We start from the raw sequence: 16,831 nt of genomic DNA on the forward strand, positions 1-16,831 counted from the left end.
AATGAAAACCGCCTTGGATATTATAGCAGTTTGAGAACACAGAGAAAGGCACTATCAAGATAGTTTTTCATCTTTAAGCAATCTTTTCCACTTCCTCACAATTCCACTCTCCTGAAAGATCAGATGTATGTGCAGAATCGTCATCTCCAGATAGCTTCCATGGCCACTCACTGTAGCTCTGCTGCCAATCCAAACTCAAGGCTGGGGTCTCTCGATTATGTTCAAGATACAGCCAACCCAGAGACACGCTAAAGTGACAAACAACAGGTTCCACTTGCTCCTCCTCCTCCGGTCCCTTCCTATATCTCTCTCAAAACAGAACAGCTCTCATTCATTCATAAATCCCTGCGCTGGATCCCTGTGCTGACTCCATCCAGCCTGGGTGGCTTGCCCAGCTAAAATTCTGAATCAGTACGAGGCACTCTGTATCCCGGTACCAGGTCTGCACCAGTTCCCTCTTAAGGCATGCAAATCCGGCTCGGTGCTCAGATTTCATTCAGTGACACTCGCCGCGAATGCTCTCAGTGATACATCCCCACCCTCCTGCAGCAGAAATCCGGCCACAGCCTTCCCCCACTCCGTGAGAAACAGGCCAGCCCAACCGCTGCCTCTGCGCTTTCTCCACCGGGCCCCCCAGGACCATCTGGGATCGCTCCCTGAACCCCTCTGGGGGGTCGCATTTACTGAGTCCTCACCACCACCCACAAATGAAAAGTAAACTCCTCCTCAGTGACACCCTCCCCAAACCCTCCGCGTCACGGCCGCTCAACTCCGCGGGAGCCCCCTACCCGTGCGAACCCCGCCTGGACGGGGCGGGCTGCCCCCTGACTGCGGGTGCCGGCACCTGGATTACCTTGACGCTGGTGTAGCTGGTCTGGGTCTCGGCCTCGGCGCTGCTGCAGCAGTGGCGCCTCCGGCCCCTGCAGGTGGTCGCGGCGGGGGCTGCGGAACCCGCGCTGCTGCCGCTGCCCAGCTCGGCCCGGGCCCTGCGGACACGGACAGCACCCAGGGGTCCCGACGCGCGGCTCGGGGGGGTGGCGTCGGCGGCGTCGGTGTGCAAGAAGAGGCCGTGCAGGGGGGCCGCGGGGCCCTGCGACACGCTGGTGGTCTGGCGGGGCGAGTTGGACTCGTCCGAGTCCCGGCAGTAGATCACGCCGCTCTGCGAGACATGGATGCTGGGGGCGCAGCCCATCCCTCGGCCGGGTTCCCCCGCGCGCCCGCCCGCGCTCCGGGCCGCCCGGACCCAGCGCACCCGCTGCCACCTGCAGTGAGGGGGCGGGCGCGGCAGCGGTGGCGGCGCCGGGACTGCGTGCCCCCCGGCCTGTGTGGCCGCCGCTCCGTCGGGCTCGCCGCGGTGCCCCCCGCCGAGCGTCCGGGGGCCGCGCGCGTCACCCCAACTTTCCCTTCTGGGCCATCTTCCTCCCCGAACGGGAGAGCGCGCACACACAGCGCCCCGCGCGCACCGGCGGCCGCCACCCTCCCCGCCGCGGCGCCCCAAACACGCTCCCCGCGCCTCCGCCTTCCCCTCCTCCCTCGGCTCGGCCCGCGCCGCCGCCCAGCTCGACCTCGCCGGGCTCCCGCGCCCGCGGCCCCGGGCCAGGGCGCCCGCCCGCACCCTCTTTCCCACTTTCAGTCTGCTGTGCGCGCCGCCCCCTGCCCCGTCCCCGCCCCCGCCCCTCGATCGCTCCCTTAGCCCTCCTCAGGTGCCCCGGCTCCGGTCCCACTGCGCCCCTCCGCCCCGCCCGCCGCTCCCCGCGCTCTCCCCGCCTGGGCAGAGCGCGCCCGCCGCTGGGCTCGGCCCGGCCCCTGTGCGCAGCAGCTGGCACCACGCCTCGGCGCCCTCCCCTCCCCTCCCCTCCCCCTGCGCCGACCAGAGGCCTCGTCCGTCGCTTCTGCACCCATCTCCACCTCGCCCCCTAGTGCCCCAGCATCTCCTCCCCTGCCAGCACACACCCCAGGCCACGACCCGAGGGATGGGCAGCCCCTCGGTACGTCTCTCCCTTCTCACCAACACATTGTCACACATTCCTAGGCAAAACACCAGGATATCCACTTCCCGAAAGAGCAGGGACCCTACAGTCCAGGCCCACCTGACTGATTTGCTCGCCTGTCAACACACTCAGGGAGTTAAAAGGAGAGTCCTCATACTTCCATAGGACAGTCCTTTCCTTCAATCCCACCCGAACCCCATCTTCCCCCACATGCTCTGAAGGCTGAGTTGGGTGGTGGCCAGCCTTCAGAAGAAGCCCATTCCGTCATCATTTGGAAGCTCGTGCCAAGGGATGGGAAGCCCTTCAGAGGAAGGAATCCTTTTACACGTAAATTTCCATGGAAGATCCAAGGAAAGAATAGAAAGAAGCTGTCTGCATGGTTTTTAGCTTTCTCCCCAAGTTTTCACCCCTTTCTTGGTATTATTAAATTTTCACCCTGACTTCTACCCCATCCAACCTCTCACTATGAACTGCTCTTCCTCCCACCCTGGGCGAGGCAGTTAAAATGCCCTCCCTCCCTCACCCCCCTTGGTGAGCCATACTCCGAGGGAGGAGAACGCCTTTAGAAGCAAGGCTGCTGTTCATTCTTCCTCTGGAGTAAAATCTGGGTTACAGCTGCCAGGCACTACTGCCCACTTACTCATGGGCTCCTTCAGTAATTCCTGCCACCACCACAATGGCACAAGGGAAATAATGAGATGGTGTAAGAGTTGCTTAGAAGGGCAAAAGCAAAACCACTGAGGCTTAATGCAAAACACAAATAAGTGTCCAATTTGAAATAATGTCTTTCATTCTTCTCTTCCTTTCTCTCCCCATACCTGATGAAGCCCTGAGAAGATCGCTTCGGGTATCGCTCTACAGCTCACAGAGGAGAAAGCTAGTCTAACCTTATTCTACTTTTGCTTCTCATCTCAGTCGATCTCTTTTCATTTTTCTTTTAATGAAATGAAAAACACTCTTTTCGGTTAATCTGGGAAACATCTATGCTCTACTTTCTAATGGACAGGCAAATTGCTCACAAGATTTCTATATAGATTGGGTTCCCCCAAAAAGCAGGCTCGGGATGGTGTTTAGCAGGCAGGGGGCTTATTAGGAAGTGCTCCTGTAATCAACATTTGTGGAAGGACTGAGTGAGGGGAGGAGAATTTGAGCAGAGAGAGGAACTGACCTAGCCTCAGGCATCCTGCAGCAAGGACTCTGAAGATGGGAGGAGGCTTCAAAATTGTCCTGATCTGGTGTGGGAGATGGACCTTTATGCATCCACCTGGACCAGTCATTGTAACACACCTCCTGGGTGACCTTGGGCAAGATGGCCCTCCTCAGGTGAGGCATTCACTTTATGAAAGGGAAGCAGAGCTGAGGCTTTCTGCTGGCAGCACTCCCTGCAGCTGGAGGAGTAAGTCTGAGTCCTTCATTCCGGGCCTCACAATTTCCCCACAGTTCCCTTGAACATTGTCTGGGGACATTAAATGGTGGGAACAGATACGGTGACAATCACTCGTTTAAAACTAAGCCTGATAGCTACCATCTACCCTCTTTCCAAGGGACCTGTAATGTCAAAGTCAGGAGTTAAGCATTCCTAAAGCTTATCTATGACCCTCCTATATACGCCGTGTCAGCCATTGTCCTTCATGAAATTTTTAGCCATACTAATTCTCATGCCACATGTCTTCGTTTTCAGAGTTCTCTCAAGGAATTATTCAATGAAACCACTCAGAAAAGAACAAAGCACCACTCACTCACTCACTGAGGCTTTTGAAAAAAAGGTGATGAAAAGACAGAAATTATAACCAGTCTTCTGAGAACATAGGAGCTGAATTGTGAAGGTGTAAGTCATCCAGAAGCAAATTTATGTTGGACTTTCTACATTTAAAAAAAAAAATGATTGAGTCTTGAGAGAGTAGATGACCTCAAGGTAGCCAGTGAATAGGTTGGGGATGCTCTGGTGGATTAATGGAACATTTCATATTGGGTCCAGTGCCTTTCACCAAATGCCACTTCTCCATAGGAAAAGAAGGTAGAAGAAGGAATTCACTAGATACACATTTTCTTTCCCAATTCTGAAGCAGCCAATAGCTCAGACACAGCTTCCACTGCCAATTCTGGCTTAGTGAAAGGAAAAAATAATGTATCCCTATAATCTCCACCAAGTATTCTCAGTGGGATTGTGCAACCTGCCCCCATTACTGGAACAGATCTGATCACTGAAACTTGCAGAAGAGTATAAGTGACATCATTTACCCAGCTTGGTTCTGAGGCCTGAGTTCTTGCCTGTGTGATTTCCGAACCAATCCCGCTGTAGCTGTACAGTGCCTGTTAGAGTGACAATGTCTACAAGCTCAGAAACTGCAGATAGAATTTAGACCCAAATTACAGAATGAGGCCAAGAAACCCAACATTATAAAAAAAAATTTAATTAGGTGGGGAAAAGTTTAGCGACAATGTCCAAGAAATAAATCAAAAGAAAGCAAACCAAATCAGAAATGTATTTTTAAAAAAACTAAGCTTCAGATGCATCCAAGGTCAGCTGAATGGCTTTTATGCTTTATAATGATATTAAGTAAGAGCTTACTTCAGAATTATGACCTAGAGCACTGCAAGATCCTGAACGATTAAGGTCCATTCCAATTCTAAAATGGTATGAATCTCCCAGAATTCCTCTAAAGAAGCAGAACATGTGATTAATACATTTTGGATGTTCCCAACCATAAAGGTTAAAACAACAGCAGTTATTTGATTCATCTTTATATAACCAAACATGTAACCAACCAATCAGCCTTACAGAGCTTCTGGGTTCAGACCATGTTCCTAATGGTGAGCTTATTGGAAATCCAACCACCTGATAATAAGTGAAATGATATCGGTTATTAGGCAGCTCAGCACTGCAGAAGGTGCACTGAACTCTGAGTTACAAGGGTCAATCTGAAACCTAGTTCTGCTTCTGACAGCTGTGTAACCTTGGGCTAGTCACTTAACCTCTGAGCCTCAATTTCCTCCATAAGCCCCAAAATCTAAATTACTGACATTTGGGATGCTGTGAAAGTTTTAACCCTTTTACTAAATTATTTTTCATTTAGAATTGTAGACTTTTTTGAACCGAAAGAATCACCCATAGGAATTCACCAGAAATAAAAACAGTTCCCCAATCTCATCCCAGAGACTTGGAGCCAATGGTTCAGGACTGGGTCAATACCTGCCTTTTCAAAGAAATTGAATCCAGTACAGCCTCCTTTGGTGAGAAGAGTAACAGCTCAAGTCCCTGCAGATGAGGCTGCTGCCCCCTCTGGCTGAGCTCTCTTCCCTCTTTCCCTCACTCTCTGCCTCAATCACTGGACCCCCTTGCTATTTCTCCAGGAAATCTAACATTCATCTGGAGCTGTCCCCTCTGCCAGTATTACAGTCACATCCACATTTGAGTGGCTAACTTCCTCACTTCCCCTGAGTCTCTGCTCAGATGTCCCTTACTTAATGCTACCTGTTCTAAGCCATATTTAAAACTGCAGCCCACACCCCTCTCTTGTCCCTGGGCCATTCCTGATTGCCCTTAGCCTGCAATTTTTCTTGTTTCATAGCACTTGTCACCTTCCAACTTACTATATAATTAGCTCATTTATTATGTTTATTGTCTATCTTCTCCCAGTAGAATATGGTTCTTCACAGGCAGGACATTTTTAGTTTCTTACTTACTGGTGGATCCCATACTTTTAGACAAGGCCTTCCATACAGTAAGTAGGTACTCAAATATTTGCTGAATGAAAGAATGAATTATTTCTCCCTTTGGCCTTTCTCATTTCTTAACTGCTATAATCCAAAAAAGGGGTTTTTTTTTTTATTGCATATTGAGAGGCCTATCAGTTGGACTGCTTGTGTTTTTAGTTTTTAAAGTCAGTGAAAGTCTATGATCTGAAAATCCTCCTTTTAGTAATAAAATAAAGTAACAGTTTTTACAGAGATATTGGTAGCAATGCTATTTACAACAATGAATTGGGAAATAATTCACACATCAGTCAGTTAGGGAATGACTGACTACACTAACAAGCCAGAATATCACTATTTAAATATAGTTAGGTGAACTAATGTTAGGTAAAAACAACATTAAATACATTATATTGATTACAAAGATGGAAATGTATGCATATTTGTTGAGGTTTATAAGTAAATGTAGTGACATGAAAACTGCACAAAACAATGAGTATAATATTACTTAATTCTCCCTCCAAAAAAAAAAAACCTTAACTAAGTATATTTTTTTTCTCTTACAGACTTCCCTGATATTTTTTCCTCAAATAAGGCAAGAGATAGAAAAAAATAAAGAATGGAAAAAAACAAAGATAGATAGAGATACAGAAATTAATGTAAGCACATTTACAAAGGAAATACAGATTCAGAAAGACAAAAATAAAGGCTCTACACAAGCAATCATTTTTATGGTGAAATAGTCCTAACAAGTAGATTTATAGATGCAGCTTTAAAAAAAAAAGAGTAAAAGTAAGTTGTATTTTTAATTATAGTTGCATCGATTCTTGGATATTTTGCCAAAGACCAAATGAAATTAAGGAAAAGATTCGGTCCATAGCACAGTTTTCCCTTGCCAATCGTAGAAAACAAAAATAGAGAAGATGGAGGAAGAGATTCAGCCAACACTGGACTCCCTTTGGTCAATGTCATCAAACACAGAGTGCACTGAGTTCTGGGCCCCTCATCTGCATAGTACAAAAGTGATCTGTCCTACCCATGAGCAAGAATACCACAGGAAGAGACTGTATCAACCCCCGAAAGGGATTCCAGAATAGCTTTGCTTGCACTTCAGAATTATCCTGTACCCAAGCTAGAAGGGATGGAACACTCATTTCCAAAAGTCTTGTAAATACATTTCCAAAAAAAGTATGAGGCAAAAAAGAACATTGAATGAAATGCAATTTACAATCCACCTCCAAAGGAGCTGATAGAGCAACCAGGGAGATAGAACTTAGAAGTAACAGAGTCAAGGTGCAACAGCAAAAATGAGTGGTGCTGTCAATTCTTTTATGGTTTTTGTGGGGAAGACTTGCTGGAGAAAGAGACGTGTTAGTTGGATCCTAACCAGGATCAGCCCGAGCAAAGGCACTACTAACTTTGGTGGAATTACAGGCAGTGATCAGATCATACAACTAAACAGTGACTCCTGAGGTGGGGATGATAAAATCAGAAGGGGAAGTAAGAGACAGAAGATAGCAGAACTGCTCTATGTAGAAGTCACTATATGTTCTGCCACTCTTAAGGAAACTCCCCACAGGAAAATCTAGATTTAGAAAACAAATCCATTAGCTAGCAAAATAAATTGTTTGCCAAATTGTTTTTTTTTCTTTTAAATAACAGAATGCATAGTTCTTAAGTTATTCCTACATAGTACTGAGTTTTATAAGTATTGAGTTAAGGTAAAAATTGTTAATTCACATCAAGTTTTTGGCATCTTTGTTTCTAAATTAGTGTGCGATTTCCTAAATGCCTATGGATAGCACTTAAAAGTCCAGTTTTCTAAGCAGACCCTCTGCTGCCTGCATGCACACCTGGCTAGACACCATCCATTCCAAAAGATGCCATCATACTCTGTGATGCTTAGCTCATCTATTCATTCATTCAGCAAATATTTACTGAATGCCTACCTTGTATCAGATGCTAACTAAGCATTAGGGAACAAGACACAAATAGTCTCAATATCCATGGACTTAAAAATATTTGGGAAGGTTACAAGGACAATCAAAAAAATTCTCTGGGGGTGATGAAGGTTATACAGGGATTTAAATTATGTTGATGTGACAGAGAGAGATTGGGGTAGTATGGTAGAAGTTTTTTTCTCAAAAAACTTTATCCAATGGAATTCTTCCCTCATTCCTTTTTCATACATCCCTTCCTCCATTCACCCATCCACGCAATGAGGACACTTAGTACCACTACTGTACCAGGCATGGTGAGAGACACAAATAAGTGAAAATACTCAGTGGGCAGGCATAGAATCATAGTCACAAAAATGTGTGAATGTTTGCTTTGAAATAAAACTCCAAGCCCAGAGAGAAAGATCAGTGGAGGTAATCCAGAAGATGACAATGAGGAGAAAGTATGGCTCTAGAAGAAAGGGCAGTACTTGAATATGCAGAAAAGGGGACATTCCAGAGAGAATGATGCCATAATGGTCTTGAGGTGGGCTATTTGCTGTATGCTGGAAGAACAATGAAGGAGATGGCTTTAACTGCTTTGTGGTGTCTAGCTAGGAATGGCATCATTTTGGCTGATAAGCCAGGCTGTTACCTGGGAACCAAAAGCCAGACTGTGGAGTTTGATGAAATTCCAGTAAATGGAAATCACTCTAGTTTCTAATGAAAATGCAAGTTAAAGCACTGTTTTACTAAGATGGATTGACTGCATATTCAAAGACTGACTGAAAGGGAGTCAGGAATGAGGATCAATAAGGAGATATAATAATCCAGAAGTGGGACAGTAGGAATTGATAGGAATGAATTGTGTCCTTTCAAGTTCATGTGCTGAAATCCTAAGCCCCGACAAGAAGACATGTGGATTAATTACTCTTAAGAGGGTAACTAAGGTTAAATGAGGTTGTAAAGATGGAGCCTTAATCCAACAGGACTGGTGCCCTTATAGGAAAAGGAAGAATGCCAGAGCTGCATGCACACACACAGAGGAAGGGCCATGAAGAGAAGGCACTGTCTACATCCGAGGAGGGAGGCCTTGCCAGACACCCATCCTGCTGACAGCTTGGCCTTGTATTTCCAGCCTACAGATTTGTGAGAAAGTAAGTTTCCGTTGTGTGAACCATCCAGTTGGTGCTCTTTTGTTATGGCAGCCTTAGCAAACCAATACAGGGATATTGAATAGATGAAGTTTGTAAGAACAAAAAAAAGGGAAGGAGATTCCACAGCTCTTACCAAGAACAAATCCCTGGGGTGCCTGATTAGATGAGGAACCAGACAGCAATTATACCGATAGTGATTGCAAGGACGAGGTATATATGAGAATGGCGAGCCAGGAGAAATGAGCCTCGTCTACACAGGGAGTTCTTCACCTGGATTGACACTTTGTGGGATCCATTAACTTGAGTTTAGAAACCAGAAAGTGTCTACCCAAGACCGGCACTGATATTTAACTATTCCCACAACATAATTAGAATATGAAGCCTAGAACTTCTTCTGTGTCCATTGCTGGGTCTCCAGAACTTACAACTAGAAATAACACACATTCAATATTTTTTCAATGAATGATGAAAAGGACAGACAGCTATGTTGGCCTCCAGATCCTCCTCACTAACAGGCAACCTACCCTTTCCCCCATGGAGCTGAGAAAACAGTCTTTTTGCCAAGACTTCCTTGGGTTTCCCTATAATCGGGCCCAGGAATGTGAGTTCCTTGCTTCCTGTCAGGATTACTAAAGACACCCTTTGAGACTTTTGCTTTAAGAATAGCTTTGGGATTTCACTTCTTCACTTAGCTCCAGGTGCCTCAAGGCTTCAGGTCAGCCCACCTCGCATCACCACCTCTGTGGATCCAGTGTCTTAATCCTTTCATTTTGGCTGCTTGAGTTATGAAAGGAGGTGTTCTAGAAGCCTGCTGGCAGAAAGTCTCTTCTGTCTTGGAGTTTGACATTTGCTCTGCAGTGTGTCACTTCCCCTGTTCACCATTAAACATCTCCAAGGCAATAGTACCTAGGGGCATGACTGATTACTTCTTCATACCTCATATTATATGGCTTACAATATCACAAGCATAAGTAGATTAAGTCACATGGAGGAGAGCTTTTTGGGTTCTCTACACCAGTGGCTATCAAACTTAAGCATACATCAGAGTAGACAATCTGCCTAAAATACAGATTTCAAGGTCTTAGAATTTGTGTTTCTAATTTGTTCCCAAGAGATGTTAATGTCACTCATCCAGGTTTCACACTTTGAAAACCACTGCTATCCCCAAAGTAAGATATTACTAAACAAAAGCAATGACAAACATACAAAAATCCTTGGCATGTTTTATTTTCTAAACATAATATAACTTGTGCTTAAACCCAAAGCTTCACTACACAAAGGAATGCCACAGAGCACGGCATCTGGCAGTTGACAAGTAATGAAGCTTGTGGATTTAGAGATGTCCCCAGTCAGAGACATCTAAGGACAGATTTTCAATAGTTTCCTCCTCTTTCTGAGACCTGGCAGTGGGGATGGGTGAAAGACTATTTTACTAACAGAAGTTGATAGAAGTCAACTTAATGTTTACATACACAACAGCAGAACTGTATAAATCCCCAGACAAGTACTTGATTTTGTTTTACTTAATTATTGGGTTCAAACTTGGGAAGACAAGCCCACTATCTTTTAGAAACAATAAATAAAGTTCTAGAAAACAGAGGCCTGGGGAATTGAGAGGGAGAGAGATAGTATGAATCCAGTCCAGTGTATATACACAAAGCAGATAAAATTATTTTCAGAATACTGGCTGAATAATAGCTACCATTCTGGGAAGAACTTACTATGTAACAGTTTTACATTTTACATGTTTTATTTCTGTGTCCTTGTCTTCTGTTTTTACCCTTTAGATCTGAAATTTTTCAACACCTCTTTTCTGTTTACCATTAACCTAACTCCCACCTAGCAAGTAATTGCTTGCTTTCTCCTGAGCATGGAGTCATCCAACTTTTATGGGATATAAAAATCTCACAGAGATCTTTAAAAAAGAAATATGACTAATTCTCTATGTATTGCCTTTCTCACTGAGATCTAAAAAATAAGGGTCAGATCCTTCGTAACAGGGAATCTGGCCTTATTTAAATCACCAATATAAACATCAACTTTAAATAAAACACACAACTCTTTCCCCTTTTGAAATAAAATTGATGTTAGGGCATACGTAATATGAGAAATATCTTTTGCTGTTAAAAAATCAAGCTGGTATTTAAGATTTTCCTTTTCTTAACACTTTTGTAAGAAATGGAGCTAAGGCACGAAGTCTCTACATTTACAAGACATTTTAAGCACTAAATTGTAGAAAGTTCTTTAAGAAACTCATAGCCTACTATAATTCAGATGCATGACTTTCCACATTAATTACATTTTTAATATCCTATGTTTCTGTCTGTATGTACAAGGGAAAATAAAAACATACAATGATGAGTTAGAGATGCCACATCTACAAGTAATCCCTACTTTTAAGACACCAGGAAGCAAGCACAGAATGTTCACTTTATAAATTCCTGCTGTGAGGAGCTAGAAATCTCCCCAGCAGGGTGAATCTGACCCAGGCACTTCGAATGCACGTATGAAAATAGAATGACGAAACCGTTAAAAAATAAATTCCCCTAGAAAGGTTGAAGAGCCATTGAAGGGTCTAAATACTCTCCAGATGCCCTATCAGCCCTACTTAGAGTGGGTATGTGGAAAAAGGAGAATAAAGTAGGGACCATTACGAGACAACCAAAAAATTGTATAATTCTTCAACATTTATTTGGCATATTCAAGTATACAATACAATTGTCTCAGCTTTCACCTGGGAGGCAAATTCTACATCTCAGAGCAGGGAAGGGATACCAGGAAGAGCTTAGTGGTTTTGCTGACGTAAGAAGACAAAAATCAAAGTTTAAATAAATTTATGTAGCTGGGAGTTTTGGGACAGAGTTTCAGAAAGAGGGCACTACACATAAAAAGAACAGAAAGGGGCACTTGAGAATTTATTAAGTAATAAGACATAAATGAGTAGAGTGAAATCTCACAGATCAGGAAAACCAGTAAGGAGTGACTAGAAAGTTGTAAGTTAAGCAATTCATAGAGAACCCAGTTGGTTCCTGCCTTAACAAGGTTAGAGAATTCCTATGGAAAAGACTACCCTAGATATCCCTTTAAAAATTTAACAAACAAACCTGGAAAAGACCAAATGGAATGGAGTTAACTTAATTTCCTACTAAAACAAAATCCAAATGTTCATTAAAGGAAGCAACAGGGCCTGCAACCAGATCCAAGGTGAACAATAGCTCTTCAAGTCTACAATTAAAAATGGCCTCCAATAAAACTACTTTGCAAAAAATGGGAAAGAAATAGAATGGAAAGCGTAAAAAAGTTGAAGAGTACAGGCATACATCACCACATCTGGCTTGTTTGGGTTTTCTATAGACTCATAATTTATTTTCAAAATTCCTTGTTATCGACACCAACTTCCTCAGCCAGATGAGGAAACTAGACAAATCCTGGCTTGTTTTAATTAGCTAAACAAAACTAAGTATACATTCAAAGGTTCCTCTAGTGAGCCAGGCCTTTACAGAAAGTTGAAATCTGTACTAAAAGGTTAAGACTCATGGAATATCTCACACTTGGCTCATGGAAATGTAATCCACTGATTAGAAATATATAGGCAATTTAGGACCTGCTGGCATAAATTTGTGAACATTTTATAAATTATTGACTTGCATGCTTTTTCTTTCCCCAGACTCATTCCTTACATGTAGGCTCAATCTTTGCAGTATTTGGGTTACTGGTTCTGCAGAATCCAGGAAAACAACTTTGTAGTAATCAGAATGTTATCTAACTGTATATTGTTTACTTTATTATAAATAATGGTGAACAGTGGTCAACAAATAGTGTTATATTCCTTAAAAAATAATAAAAAAAGGAAGCAACAAAACCTACACAATCAACAATGTAGCATTCAAAATGTCTAGCATGTGATCAAAATTACTAGATATACCAAGAAGCAGAAAAACATGACCAATAAATAGAAATAGAAATGACAGAAATATTGGAATTAACAGATAAGAATACTAAAGTAGCTATTATAATTATTATCTAAAAATATTGTGAAAAGAGAAATGGAAAAAAATTTTTAAAAGAATCAAAGAAATTTTTTTAAATGAAAAATGCAGGGCTGGGATGTAGCTCGGTGGTACAGCGCTTGCCTAGCATGCATGAGGCCCTGGGTTCGATCCCAGCACCAAAAAAGAAAAGACAAAAAAAAAAAGCAAGTTGTGGGGTAAGGATGTAGCTCAGCGGTAAAGTAATTGCTACCTGCTCAAGGCCCTGGGTTTAATTTCCAGCATGGGCGGTAGGAGAGAGAGAAAAAGAAAAACACAATTCTGAAATGAAATTGTGTCTGGGTGGAACTAAAAGCAGAGTAGACACTCTAGAAGAAAAGACAAGTGAGCTAGAAGACATGGTAATTAAAACTCTTCAAATTGAATCACGCATAGAGGAGAAAAGGCTAAAAGAAGACAAAAGTCTCAAATGACTTACAGATTTAGAAATTTAAGAAAACTCAAGCCAAATAAACCAAAAGCAAACTTCTAATATACAATAGAATTTCTGAAAAACACTGATAAAAAGAAAATCCTAAAGGAAGTCTGAGAAAAGAAACAATAAATACAGGAAGCTCATTTTTTTTTTCCCAGAGATCACATGCTGACTCATGAAACACATCTCAGTGCATTTTATGATAGGGTTTACATAGGGAATGTTCTCAGGCCACAGTGGATTTGAATTAGAAGTCAATAAAAAACAATCTGAAAGCTGCACAAATAACTGGAAATCAAACAACTCACAAGTTAAATAAAAACCACAAGGGAAGATGAGGTTGTAGCTCAGGGGTAAGCAGGTGGTGAGCTTGGCAGGCACCAACCTCTGGGTTCAATCCCTGGCACTGAAGAGGTTTAGGGAATGTCAAGGGAAGTTAGAAAATATTTGAACTGAATAAAAATGAAATTAAATATGAAATGTGGGATATAGCTAAAGCAGTACCTTAAGGGGAAATTTACAACTTTAAATGTTTACATTAGAACAAAAATATCCAAACCCAGTGATCTAAGATTCCACCTTAAGAAACTAGAGAAAAGAGAAAGCTAAATTTAAATTAGGGAGAAAAAGGGATGTTAAGTGAAATAAACCACACACAGAAAGACAAAAACTGCATGTTCTCCCTCTGATTTAGAAGCAAAAAAAAGTTGACTTTACACTAGAGAGTAGAATAGTGGTCACTAGACAATAAGAACAGAAGGGTGGAAGATAATGGAGGGTTTGGATAATGGTCACCAAAATAAAGTTAAATGGGAGAAATAAGTTCTAATGTTCTGTAACACAATAGGGTGACTGCAGTTCACAACAATTTATTGTGTATTCTATAAAGGACTAGAAGAGAGGACTCTGAAACTATCCAACAAAAAAGAAATGATAACTATTTAAGGAGAGGGAAATGCTAATTACCCTGATTTGATCATTACCCATTGGGTACATGTATTGAATAATCACACTGTACTCCATAAGTATGCTCCATTATCATGTATCAAAGGAATAAAGTGGAAATTAATAAATAGAAAACAAGAGACAAGCTCAATGAATCCTAAAAGTAGTTGTTTGAAAGGGTGAGATAATGGATGAACCTCTAGCAAGAGTAATCAATTAAAAAAGGCAGAAGAAGCTGGGCACTGTGGCTCACTCCTATAACCTCAGCTACTCAGAAGGCAGAGATTGTGGTTCAAGCAGCATTTGACAATAAATCAATCTGATTTACAACCAGATAAAAGGCACCACACAAGACAAACAGTCTTGGAGAGCGGCTCAGAGCCTCAGTGGACAGCACATCCTAATATGCACAAGGCCCTAGCATGGCCAAACTAATTAACCCATTAATTAAACCCTATTCTCTGTACCACACTTAGTGCAAGACTGAATGCTTTCCCCCAAAGATCAGAGAAAGGAGCAATGTGCACATTGCTCCACACTTATACTGGAGGCCCCAGCCAGCAAAGGAAGGTAAGAAAAAGAAAACAGATGCACAGAGTGACAAGGACAAACTTTGCTTATTCACAGACTGCAGTGTTGGGCACATAGAAAACCCTAAAGAACACAAAAATAGTTACTAGAACTAATAAGTGAGTTTAGCAAAATCACAGAATACAAGGCCAATAAACAAAAGTCAGGTGTATTCTATAAACTAGCAATGGACAATAGGAAACTGAAATTTAAAATACTATTTGTAATGATATTTAAAAAGAATGAAAATTTTTCTGTTGATCTCCATACTGAATGAAACAAAACACTGGTGTGAGAAATTAAGAAGTCTAAATTATGTAAATTATGTAAAATTACATAAAGGTAAGTAATACACTTGATCAGAGGACACATTGCTGAGAGGTCAAGCTCCCAAAATTGATCTCTATATTCAATATAATCCCAACCAAACCCAGGCAAGCTTCTTTGTCAAAACTGACCAAATGGTTCTAAAATTTTTGTAGAAATGCAGAAGATCTACAACAATCCAGTGAATTTTGAAAAAGAACAAAGTTGGAAAGCAATACATGATTTTAAATTGCACATAAAGCCATCATAAACAAGGTGATACTGGCAGAACTATAAACAAATAGAACAGAATAGTGTCCATGTATAGACCCATGCATGTGGAATCAATTAATTTTCAATAACTGCCAAGTAATACAATTGGGAAGGTGTGGTCTTTTCCAAAAATGGTGGAATGACTACATAATCATATGCAAAAACAAAACAAGCAAAGAAAAAACCCTCAACCCTTACTTCATGCCATGACAGATATTAACTTGACATGGATCATAGAATTGAGCAAAGAAGCCAAGGCAAAATTCTAGAAGCAAACACAGAAGAAAATCTTTGCAAACTTGAGGTAGGCAAACATTTCTTAGAAAGAATGTAAAAGTCATGAACCATAAAAGAAAAAACAAATTTGATACATTGGAGTCTACCCAAAATTTAGAAATCTGCTCTTTTAATGATGGCTTTAAGTAAATAAAAAGGCAAGCCACAGACTGTGGGGAAATATATATCCAAGGACCTTTATCCAGAATCTATAAAGAAATCCTACAAGTCAATAGCAGAAGATAAAGAATCCAATTAAAGATGGACAAAGTATTTGGAATAGACACTTCACAATACAAAAAGCCAGTGAACACATGAAAAAATGTCCAGCATCAATTGTCTCCAGTGAAATGCAAATAAAGCCACAACGAGGTATCACTCTACAGTCAGTGGCATGGCTAGAATGCAAAAGACTGATAATTCCAGTAGTTAGCATGGATGTGGAGCAACTGGAATTCTCAGTCATTGCTATGATAGTTGATAGCATCACTTTTGGAAAAGACTCTTACTAAATGCAGAACTATGAAATTTCACTTCCAGCTATTTACCAAAAGAGCAACGAAAACATTTCCACAGGTTTGTCTACATGTCCACAGCTTTTTTAAACAATAGTCCCAAAATGAAAACAACTCAAATGTTCATTAGTGGTGAATAAATAAATTGTGATACATCCATAAAGTGAAATAAAAAGTGACTGATTCCTGATGCACACAGCAATATGTATGAACCCCTCATACTGGGTGAAAGCAGACAGGCAGAAAAGCTTCTCGTGTGGTCTCATTTACATGAAAGTAATAAAGACAGCTCTGCTCTGCTCTGCTGGAACAGAGGGAACCTCAGTGGCACTGGTGGGCCTCAGGTAGGAGTTGGGAATTGACAGAAGCAGCTCAGGACAGACAGATGGAAGTGGGCTATATTCAGATTGTGGTAGGGATACATAGGCTCACTACAAGATGACATACTTCGTCAAAACTCATCAAACTTTACACTCTGAAAGGAGTGTATTATATTGTACATATATTAGACTTCAATAAAAAATTTTCTTAAACTTGCACACAAAAGGAATCTCTCATCTGGTGACCCATGATGGCCACACCCTCATCTCCTCATCCAGGTGAATGATACCATTGAGACTGATTTGGAGTCTGACTCTGGAAATCTGTGTATGGTCACTTGGGAAGAACTGGAGTGGCCACCAACAGAGAGAGACGTCCTG

The 16,831-nt window shown here is 42.0% G+C and overlaps 1 protein-coding gene across 6 annotated transcripts in view; it reads right to left on the reverse strand.

Moving 5' to 3' along the window:
- The window catches only part of Pde8b (phosphodiesterase 8B), a 222,960-nt gene that overhangs the window by 193,709 nt on the left and 12,420 nt on the right, over positions 1-16,831 (reverse strand). For 2 of the 6 annotated variants that reach the window (XM_074077238.1, XM_020177891.2), the window contains exon 1: positions 854-1,256. The exons of 3 other annotated variants lie outside the window; for them this stretch is intronic. In XM_074077238.1, coding sequence (XP_073933339.1) covers positions 854-1,192 — 339 coding nt within the window. In that variant the 5' untranslated portion in view covers positions 1,193-1,256. Of the gene's footprint in view, positions 1-853; positions 1,257-2,090; positions 2,166-16,831 lie in introns of those variants that run through there. One more of the 6 variants, XM_074077244.1, reaches the window with a different exon arrangement.

Source organism: Castor canadensis, chromosome 6 (assembly GCF_047511655.1).
Source record: "Castor canadensis chromosome 6, mCasCan1.hap1v2, whole genome shotgun sequence".
NCBI classification, from domain to species: domain Eukaryota; kingdom Metazoa; phylum Chordata; class Mammalia; order Rodentia; family Castoridae; genus Castor; species Castor canadensis.